Raw genomic sequence first — 11,078 nt, 5'->3', positions numbered from 1 at the left:
TAAAAAAAAAAAAAAAAAAAAAAAAAAAAAAACAACCTTTTCAGAAAGGCTTGAAACCATATCAAGCATCTTCTCTGATCATGATGGAATTCAACTTGATGTTAATTTCAGAAAAAAATCCTCAAAAATACAGAAGCACATGGAAACTAAACAACCTACTTCAGAATGACTTCTCAACTAACAAAGAAATTAAGTCTGAAATAAAAAAAAATAAGGAAACAAATGATAATGAGTACACAGTTTTCCATAATCTATAGGACATTGGAAAAGCAGTCATAAGAGAGAAATTCATGGCAATTAGTGCACAAAAGAAAAAGATGGAAACGTGGCAAATAGGCAACCTAACATTATGCCTCAGGGAACTGGAAAACAACAACAATAACAAAAGTGCCAGGAGAAAAGAAATAATAAAGATTCGAGCAAAAATAAATGAAATAGAAAACAAATGAACTACACAGAACATAAATGAAAGCAAAATATGGTTCTTTGAAAAGATTAACAAGATCGACACACCATTAGCTAGGCTGATAAAGAAGAAAGAAAGAAACCAGATAAATCAAATATGTAATGAAACAGGAGATATTATAACAGACACAACAGAAATACAAAACATTATTAGAGGATACTATGAGCAACTATATGCCAACAAACAAGAGAACATGGAGGAGATAGACAAATTCCCAGACGCATATAATCTACCAAGATTGAATCAGGAGGACATAGCCTGAACAAACCCATAACAAGCCATGAGATTGAATCAGTAATCAATAACCGCCCAACAAAGAAAACCCCAGGACCTGATGGCTTCACTTCTGAAATCTACAAAACTGCTAAGGATGAGTTAACCCCCATTCTACTCAAATTCTTTTTAAAGATTCAAAAGGAAGGAAACCTCCCAAATTTATTTTACAGAGCCTCCATCATTCTGATTCCCAAAACAGATAAAGATGTGACAAAAAAGGAAAACTAAAGACCCATATCTCTGATGAATATAGATGCAAAAATTCTCAACAAGATACTTGCAAATTGTATCCAACAACATAGAGAAAAGATTATTCACAACGACCAGGTAGGCTTTATTCCACGGATGCAAGAGTGGTTCAACATATGCAAGACCATAAACATAATACAACATATTAACAGAAATAAAGATAAAAACCATGTGATCATTTCAATCGATGCAGAGAAAGCATTTAACAAAATACAACATCTCTTCATATTTAAGACTCTTAGCAAAATTAGTATAGAAGGGTCATTTCTCAACACAGTAAGTCATACATGAAAAAACATATAGTTAATATTTTATTGAACAGGTTGTGAAAGGGAACTCTCTTACACTGTTGGTGTGAATGAAAATTGGTCCAGCCACTGTGGAAAACAATATGAAGATTCCCCAAAGACCTACAAAACTCAAACTGCCATATGATCCAGTAATTACACTTCTTGGTATCTACCCAAAGGACAGAAGAATTCTTAATCAGAAAAGTGTTTGCACATTGATGTTTACTGTGGCATTATTCATAACTGCTAAGACATGGAACCAACCCAAATGTCCATGGACAGATGACTGGATTGAAAAAAGTGTGGCACATATACCCTGTGAAATACTATTCAGCTATAAAAACAATACCCTGGCATTTGATAGAAAATGGTCAAAATTGGAAGATGTATTGCTGAGTGAAGCAAGCCAGGCTATGAAAGAAAGATATTGTATGTCTCCACTTCATATATACTGACTGTCCAAACTCTATGATAGAGATTGAAATCCTGGAGGACATGAAAGGAGAAAAATAGTTGGACGGATGCTGGAGAGACAGTGTGGAAGGAGGGTGGGAGAAGGGAAGAATATGAGGAAGGAAATTAGAAAAAACAGAGAGCCAGGACGAGCAGTTGGCGTAATGGCTATGTTGCTGGACTCCCATGTAGTCAACTGTGGTTCGAGTCCCAGACCCAGTGGCTTAAACTCACCCCAGGCGCATGTGCGTGCGTGCCCACCCAAGATCCTGAGAGGAGCATGGAGGAGAAGGGATTGTGGTGTGCCCATTCCCCCTGGGGGGGTAATTTCTTGTTTCTGTCTCTCTGTCTCTGTCTGTCTTTCTGGCAAGTGCATGCACCCTATAACTAAAGCTCTCTCAATAGAAAAAAAAAAGAAGAAAAAGAGAAAATAGAGAGCCAAGACATTTGTGGGATACAGATATGGTTTATTACCTGTTGGTGATAATGTGTACAGTATTCTCAACTGGACTGTTCTGATGTATTATTCTCCTTACAAGCCAAGTGATGTATAGTGATCAAATGTTTAAAAAATAATAACAGTAATAAAAATTAAAAAGAGATCCTGTCTTTAAAATAATTAATAGTAATAATAATAATAAAATTTAGGGGAAAATGCATTACCTTTACAACTAGAAAGAAAATAAAGATATATGTCAAAGAAACACTAAGAGCTAATCATCTACTTAGCAGAGAAACACTGATAATTTTTCTTAGAAACAAAACTAAGACAAAACTGAATAAGAAATAATACGTGTGTTTTTAGCATATTAAGGTGCTTTTTCTTAAACTTACAACTTCTCATTTAGTATTCTAAATGTAGAAACTGAGACTCAGAGGAGTTTACTTGTCAGAAGACAAGAAAAATTTTTACTTAACTTTTGTTAACCTACTTTTGCTCATAGTGCAATGTTTATATTTGAGAAATACTGGAAACACACCAAGTGTCCAATTTCAAAGAAATGACTAATTTCTCACTTTAATGTAGTAGACTGCTTAGTACCCACTAAAATGACAGTGCTTGGATGATGTATGTGTGAAATGTTAAGAAAGAAAGAACAAAAATACCTGTGTACACACCAATCACACTTGTATCAAAGCAACTGGATAAGTGTGTACAAACACAGGTATCATGTTCATAGAGGACCAGGTAGTGGCACAGTGGGGATGCAACTGGACCCACAAGAAAAAAGCCCAAGGTGGGAACCAGCAGTTAGCGTAATGGCTAGGTCGCTGGATTCCCACGTAGTCGACCGCGGTTCGCGTCCCGGACCCGGTGGCTTAAAACTCACGCCGGGCGCATGTGCATGTGTGCCCAAGATCCCGAGAGGCGAATGGAGGAGAAGGGATTGCGGCGTGACCATCCCCCCTGGGGGGTGATTTCTTGCTTTCTGTCTCTCTGTCTCTGTCTGTCTGGTGAGCGCACGCGCCCTATAGCAAAAATCTCTCCAAAAAAAAAGAAAAAGAAAAAAGCCCAAGGTGGGTATACCAGTAACTCCCTGAGCACGCCAGGCACATGCATGTCTGTAATCCAGGCTGACTGAGTCTGGGGGTGGATCATGGCATGAGAACCCTGTTTGTCTGTCTGTCTGCTCTCTCTCCTTCCCCCTCTCATGTAAGAAATAGATAAATAAAGAAAAACTAATCATATTCATAGACTAAAACATTTTTAGCTAATTCTGTATATTTAAGTGACTAAGCACAATAACATGTTTTGTTTAAGACAAATCAATAATTATCAATAGAGTCTGTTTTAGGAATCAAACAGTTTTTTAAAAAAAGATAACCAAACTACTCAGATTCTAGATTCACCATTTTTACAATTGGTCTTGTTAGGATCATCTGGAAAGCATTTTTAAAAATTATTTTATTTATTTTTAGCAATTTTAATTTGACCAGAGAGGGACAGTGTGTGTGTGTGTGTGTGTGTGTGTGTGTGTGTGTGTGTGAGAGAGAGAGAGAGAGAGAGAGAGAGAGAGAAAGAGAGAAAGCAAGCTACCAGGTCCGGAACTTGAACCATGGTAGGCTATTTGGGAGTCCAGCACCCTTAACCACCATGCCACCTGCTGGCCCCCATCTGGGAAGCATTTTTAAATCACATGAGACCTCCTCCAACCATTAGAGAGCCTGGCATCCTCCTCTTCCTCCTACCATTCTGATCATATCTAACCTTACGGTGCAAAGGACCAGTTACTTTGGATATATTCTCTAGGCAATTAAGACTCTCTGGCCTAAGGACACATTCATGTTATTTTGGCCCTTTTCTTTGTTTTCTCTCCTCTCCATTCTCTCTTTCACAGAGTCTGAATTAAAGTCTCAGATGTATGTGTTCAGGCATCTTCCTGAAGTGTCTCCTTTTTCAGGATGGCATGACCTACATCCTATTTTAATAGTTGACAGAATACTATTTTGAGGAGCAAACAAGAAAAATTGCTGAGAAGCAGATACCTGCATGTTAACAAGTTTGAAGTACACCCCTTCCTTCTTCATCAGTTCACTGTGGCTTCCTTGCTCCACGATGACTCCATCCTCAAACCCAGCGATGACATCTGCATTTCGGATTGTTGACAAACGGTGTGCTATCACAATGGTGGTCCGGCCTTCTCTTGCCTAAACAGGAAATGGCAAAAATGTGCCCCAGGGTTATAGAACTGACACACTGTCACTAAACATGTAGAATTAAGCCCTTGGATGGTAGCTGTTAACAGCAATTGAGAGTGGCTGATATTCCCAACCTTTATGGGATTAGGGCAAAATCATAACTCTTCTATAAAAGATTAAAGTTGGATTTGAGTTCTAATCCAGACACCTTAATTATAAAGATGAATTATTCTGGAAACCTATGGTAATGTCAGTGTTTACTCAAGAAAAAGAAGCCAAGGTTTGGCCCTTCTCAAGTTGTTTTTTACACTTTTCTGAGGAGCCCTAGCTCTGAATTGTATGGTTTGCTAGAAGAAATACTTTAGGGCAGTAATTGCCAAATGACAGTCTTTTCCATAGCACTTCTGTAGGGCCTGATGCAATCTGATGGAGCAGTTTAGTGAAAATGTACCTCAGAATCAAGATTGTTCAAATTACAGTTCAAAGACATATGCAGGCAGTTTAGTGAAAAAGTACCTCGGAATCAAGATTGTTCAAATTACAGTTCAAAGATGACCTGAATCACAATCTCTGGAGTGGAACCAACACTACTCTAACAAATGCTCCAAGTGATTTTTATGCATGCTAAAATCTACAACTCACTTCTTCGATGGTTCAGAAGCCTCACATGGTGGATTTATGAATGGCCATCTAAACCTGGATAATGACCATCAATTATTATTTTATTTTTAAGTGTTTTTGCTACAGGATGTGTGCACTTGTAGGGAGGGGGAGAGAAAAAAAGGAAGAGAGAGAGAAAGAGAGAGAAAAATCATCCCATGGGGGGATGGCCATGCCTCAATCCTTTCTCCTCCATTTCCACTTAAGATTTTGGGTACACGTACACACTTGCCCAGCATGTCTTTAAAGCTGCCAGGTGTGGGACTGGATTGCAGAGTTGGCCAGTGAGATCCAGCACTTTAAATATCATGCCAACTGCTGGCCCACCCATCAAATTATTAATGTTATGTCATTAATAATGGCTACCATTTCTGATACTCATTGGCCCTATTAGGCCAACAGCTTTTTAAGACCACTCTTACTGAGACAATAAAACTGTTAATAGATGGTTATCAGAGTACAGCCTAATTCTACTAAGTCCTTCAATTATAAAGTAAAAATGAGAGGCTAAATTAATATATAATAACTCAAAGAGGGGAAAAATCCACATATTGACAAAATGTGGTATATCCATACAATGGAATATCAGTTAGCAATAAAAAGGAATAAAGTTTGATGTATCCCATGTGAGACCTGTCTTTTTTTTTTTTCTGAATAGCTAATTACCATTGTATTGTGGATCCAGTTCAGCTCTCCTCCAGTTTTGATTAAATCCATAACCCCTGTGCAAGTAAAAAGCTAAATGGCTCATCACACTGGCCTGGACCTGAGCTTATGGCAACATGGTCAAAGCAAGCAAACCAGGACCAGTCACTTCTCTCTGCAGATAGTATTGTACCCAACAGACAATGTGACCCAACAGAAAGGAGAAGACACCAAAGCCCCATGAGGAAGCTTCATTTGCCCTTACGTTTATGATGCTCAATCAAGACTCCTAAAGCACTGGCAAGAATTTTCAATAAAAACCTGAGTGTGTTTTTCCTTCAGGTGTTTAGGGTCAACTGACCTTATCCAGAGCCGCCTGTACCTCAGCTTCACTCTCTGTGTCCAAGGCTGACGTAGCCTCATCGAGCAGCAGGATCTTGGGGTTGCGAACCAGGGCTCGAGCGATGGCGATTCTCTGTTTCTGTCCTCCACTCAGCTGGGCCCCTCTCTCTCCAACCAGGGTGTCAAATTTCTACAACAGAAAACATAGGACAGCTCTCAAAGTATTTTAATTAAAGAGGCTAGGGAGTCTATAGAAATACATGAAGACAACATGGAGCTTTACTCTATTGTATCATATAAGGAATAACAAAAGAAATAAATAGCAAATTATAGAAAAACTATTAACATATACAAAATGTCATATTATATACCAGACTAACCTCTTCAGACCTCAAACCGCACAATTCAGGAACTAACCTAGCAAAGTCAGACAACCTTGTATCTCAAATATCATCAACTTAACCTTGGAAGGAAGAACTCAGTCCCATGAGATGAAATTCTAACTTCTCACACAACTACATTATCAGACCCTTTACCTGTGGTAATTTCATGATAAAGTCATAGGCATTGGCTTCTTTGACAGCTTTCTTGATCTCATCCATGGTGACGTTTCCACGGCCATAGCGAATATTTTCTGCAATTGTGGTAGAAAATAGCACCGGCTCCTGACTTACTACTCCAATCATTTCTCTCAGGTATCTTACATTAAGGGTCCTAATATCCTGTCCGTCAATATTAATCTGAAAGAAAGAAATATTTCCTATGAAATATTTAAAACCATTTGATATCTAAAGCTTCAGGACTTCAATATGCTATGAAAAACTGTCTCAGTGAATAGTCAACTTATTTTAGCAGTTAGAAATAACCATCGGAAGGAAATAGCAATATGTAAGAATAAAAATAAAATTATACTCTCTTCTGATATTCTTTAAATTAATTTTATTCATCACCATTTTTTAAAAAAATCGGCTACAGTGCATAAGTGATCACCAGAGAGAGACAGAGAGAAGGAAAGTGAGAAAGCAAGCCACCAGGTCCGGGACTCAAACCATGGCCAGCCATGTGGCCCCTGATACTTACTTCTTATATACATTTTTTTCTTCCTTTCTTTCCTTCATTCTTTCTTTCTTCTTTCTTTATAACTTTGCCATAGGGTGTATGCACTCACCAGAGAGTGAGAGAAAGTACAAGAGAGAAAAAGTAAAACATCACCCCCTGGGGGGATGGCCACACCTCAAAACTTCACTCTCCTCTTGGGATTTTATCACACACACAAACATGCCCAGTTTTTCATGGATGGATTTCTTTCCATAAAATATTTTAGGTTGTTTTAGGCATGCCATTATTTTTACTTATCAACACTAAATTTGAATAAAAATGTCCATTTATCTGGCTAGTCTACATATCATTTTTTTTTTTTGAGAGATTTTCACTGTAGGGCGCGTGTGCTCGCCAGACAGACAGAGAGAGACATAGAGACAGAAAGCGAGAAATCACCCCCCAGGGGGGATGGTCACGCCGCAATCCCTTCTCCTCCATTCTCCTCTTGGGATCTTGGGCACGCACGCACACGCGCCCGGCGTGAGTTTTAAGCCACTGGGTCCGGGACATGAACCGCGGTCGACTACGTGGGAGTCCAGCGACATAGCCATTACGCTAACTGCTGGTTCCCTACATATCATTTTTGAGGCATGGTGTTTTATTCTACTGAACATATATTCTACTGAACCATTTAGTATTTCCCAACTCTTAGGCATTTGGTTTCCTACAAAAATTCATTGTAAAAGAAGAGGATTACTGATTCCCAGGTACTTGGAATACCATGCCAGGTGCTATTGCAAGTACCTGGGAATCTGGCTAAGGAAGATGAGCAGGATTTAACCTGGGGCAGGATTTAACATGGCGAGACCCTGTCTCTGGCTCAGCTCCCTGGCACAGGAGCAATAGGTTGCTTTAGACAAGACAGATCCCATGATAACTGTGGTTTAAGTTTCTGGCCCAGTTATCCCGAAATATGCCGGGCATGTACATGAGGACTCAGGATTTGACCGGCTGGAGGAAGGGGATCATGGCATAGCTAGGCCGTGGAGAGTGCCCCTCTCTTTCTCTCAGTTGCTGTTGCGTTGTGTGCATGTGCCCAAGTCTATCATGAACAAAGGGAAAAAAACCTATCTCTGTATCCTAGACAATTTTGTATTCACTCCTGAGATCAGTGCTCTATTATAATGCCTTTTTATATTTTTGTTTCTTTTTTAATTTTCCAGAGGGTGTGTGCACTTGCCAGAGACAGAGGGAGAAGGAGAAAGTACCTCCTGATGGGGCATGGTCATGCTACAATCCTTTCTCTTCCTTTTCTCCATTTTTTCAGGATTTGGAGCATGCATGCACACATGTGCAGCATGTTTTTCAAGCACTGAGTCTGGGACTAAAAACACTCAGTCAGATGGAATCCTATTCCCTTAACAACTAGGCCACAGGGAGCTTCCCTCTGCCCCCTTTTTCTTCTTATCTGTAATCTGCTTTCATAAATTTTAAATAGTAGTTTTAAAAAAATCTTAGGTTTGTGGCCAGCAGGTTGCCTAGTGGCTAACGCACTGAACTCCCATGTGGTAGACCACAGTTCGAATCCTGGAGTTGGTGCCTTGAAATTCATGCTGTTTGCATGTGCTTGTGTGCCTAGAATCCAGAAAGAAGAATGGAGAATGGATGGCCACATGACCATCTCTCCCAGAGGATGATTTCTCACTTTCTATCTCTCCACCAAGAGAGCAAAAATCCCTTAAAAAATAATAATTTATTCATTTATTTCTTCCATGAATGAGAAAGAGAGAGAGGAAGAGAGAGAGAGAGAAAAAACAAATCCCAAAAGGGTTTTGACATTGTCATCCACCCTGAGTTTCAGCTGGTGCCATTTCATGAACATGCTCCTGCCAAATGTCTCCAGACGTGTACTGGTGTCCTTCCTACGTGTCAACATCACAGAGCATTGCCTTTTACTGCTGTGCCACTATCCAGCCCCTGAACTACAATATAAGTTAGTGTCAAGTAAAGTCAATGTCCAAAAGTTTATACAACTGAGGAAATTCTGAATATAGACTGGATTCAGTTTTGCATTCATGCTAAATTTACTGGTTTTGAGAGCTGTTTGTGGTTGTTTAAAGAATGTCTCTCTGCTTAGGACATATATTTTGAAGTGCAAGTGTGTGTATAACACACAAACACACACACAGACTTGCAGAGAAAGACCACACACAGACATGCAGAGAAAGACAGGATAATTAATGGAACAAGTGGGTCCCGATATAAGCAAGGAGCACATCTGGGTGAAAGATAAGAATGAGTTCCCTACTTCCAACTTTCCTATAAGTTCAAATTCATAACAAAAAGTTAAAAGGCACAAAAGTATACCCTAGGCTGCTATTATTTCCCATGTTCCCAGAAGGTTCTTAAGATACATAAGTTCCTTAAGAGGCTATTCAACTTTCCCCTTTAGATATTCCAAAACTTAAGAAAAACTTAAAACATCTTTATTGAATTTCATCAGTGGTGTTAGATACCTGGGGACCCCAGTTATGAGGCCGTCAACAATGGCCCTATGGAATATGTTTAACCAAACTCAATAGCTCATTGAAAACAATTCTCACAGGGGTTTGGATGACTGTTCTCCAGTAATGTAGTAGGTTATTAAAAACACAGTTGGGAAGATAACTTTGTAGTATTATCAACTGGACTGCTGAGAAATGTACACATGTTGGAACATTCACTTTGCAAGGTAAATAACATGATTGAATGTATAAAAGAACTTGAAATAAAAACAAACAAACAAACAAACAAACAAAACACAGTTGGGGGAGGTCCAAGGAAGGGAATCAAGGGGGAAAAAGAAAAAAGCAAAACATTTAAGGGATACAAAACACAAAAATGGAAAATTATCTTTTGATAATGTGTATGAAAATATCTTTCACTGGACTAATTACAGTGTATTCATGCTGGGAAAATTTATTTTGCAAGCTATGATATTCAGTGATTGAACGTATAAAAAAATAGAAAAAAAAAACCACAGTTGGAACAGAAGAATGCTGCCTAACTTCTGCAGCTTTTACAGCTTCTGTGGGACACACCTATTAAACCAGCCCTGGCTGCGAATGCACGAGCCAGATGCTCTGCAGCTCTGTGGTCCCGTTACCTAAACTGGATTCCCATGTCATTCTCTAACTACAAAATCAGTTTCAAAGGGCCAGTTTGTACCCAGCTTCCCACTTTGGAGAACTTGGTTCTTCCCACTTACCGTACCCTCATCAGGGTCATAGAGCCTCTGAATCAGCTGGATGGTTGTGCTTTTCCCACAGCCACTGTGCCCAACCAGGGCCACCGTCTGCCCACTCTGCACCTTCAGGTTGAGACCCTTCAAGCTCTATGAGGGAAAACACACACATGATCACAGAGCTCTACAAAGGGAGTAAATCAATTCAATCGCAAATTTGAGTAAAATATATCAAATAAAGGACCATATAATTCCCAAAGGAAAAAGCACACAAAATAATACAGGCAATATTTTTTATGATGATTAAATAATGAACCCGACCTAGGAATTCCTATGAATTTTACTCACAGTACCTTGACATTAGCTCGAGATGGATATGAAAAATGAACATCATTGAATTCCAAATTCCCTTTAATGCTGTCTGGCTTGTGTCCTCTCTCTGAAAAACTGTCAATTTTAGGATTCTAAATAAAACAAAATTCAATGACTATTTCATCATAAGACAAACAATTACATTTTTAAGAAATAGGATTCAGCAAGTTCCAAAATAGGCCTGGAGTGGTATAATCTTCCCCACACAACACAGAACACAAGGTGAAGTGCACCTGTGTGTGTGTGTGTGTGTGTGTGTGTGTGTGTGTGTTAGGGAAATATTCCTTTTCAAAAAATAGGCTTTTGGAAACAGGAGGTGGCATAGTGATTAAGGTGGTGGAAACCTTTCCACATGGCTGATTGGAGTTCGAGTCCTGGACTCAGTGGCTTGAAACTCCCACTGTGCGTGTGTGTGTGTGGG

The 11,078-nt window shown here is 39.2% G+C and overlaps 1 protein-coding gene across 6 annotated transcripts in view; it reads right to left on the bottom strand.

The window, feature by feature from the left end:
* Positions 1–11,078, bottom strand: part of LOC102478068 (phosphatidylcholine translocator ABCB4) — a 91,105-nt gene that overhangs the window by 39,802 nt on the left and 40,225 nt on the right. For all 6 annotated transcript variants that reach the window (XM_006158730.3, XM_006158729.3, XM_014591682.2 and 3 more), the window contains 5 exons: positions 10,639–10,749; positions 10,310–10,435; positions 6,558–6,761; positions 6,041–6,211; positions 4,222–4,383 (listed from right to left, as the gene is read on the bottom strand). In XM_006158730.3, the coding sequence (XP_006158792.1) occupies positions 4,222–4,383; positions 6,041–6,211; positions 6,558–6,761; positions 10,310–10,435; positions 10,639–10,749 (774 nt within the window). The remainder of the gene's footprint in view (positions 1–4,221; positions 4,384–6,040; positions 6,212–6,557; positions 6,762–10,309; positions 10,436–10,638; positions 10,750–11,078) is intronic.

Source organism: Tupaia chinensis, unplaced genomic scaffold, assembly GCF_000334495.1.
Source record: "Tupaia chinensis unplaced genomic scaffold, TupChi_1.0 Scaffold000606_1, whole genome shotgun sequence".
NCBI lineage: Eukaryota > Metazoa > Chordata > Mammalia > Scandentia > Tupaiidae > Tupaia > Tupaia belangeri.
The sequence above is the reverse complement of the archived record's forward strand: the minus strand, read 5'-3'. Positions and strand labels throughout refer to the sequence as shown.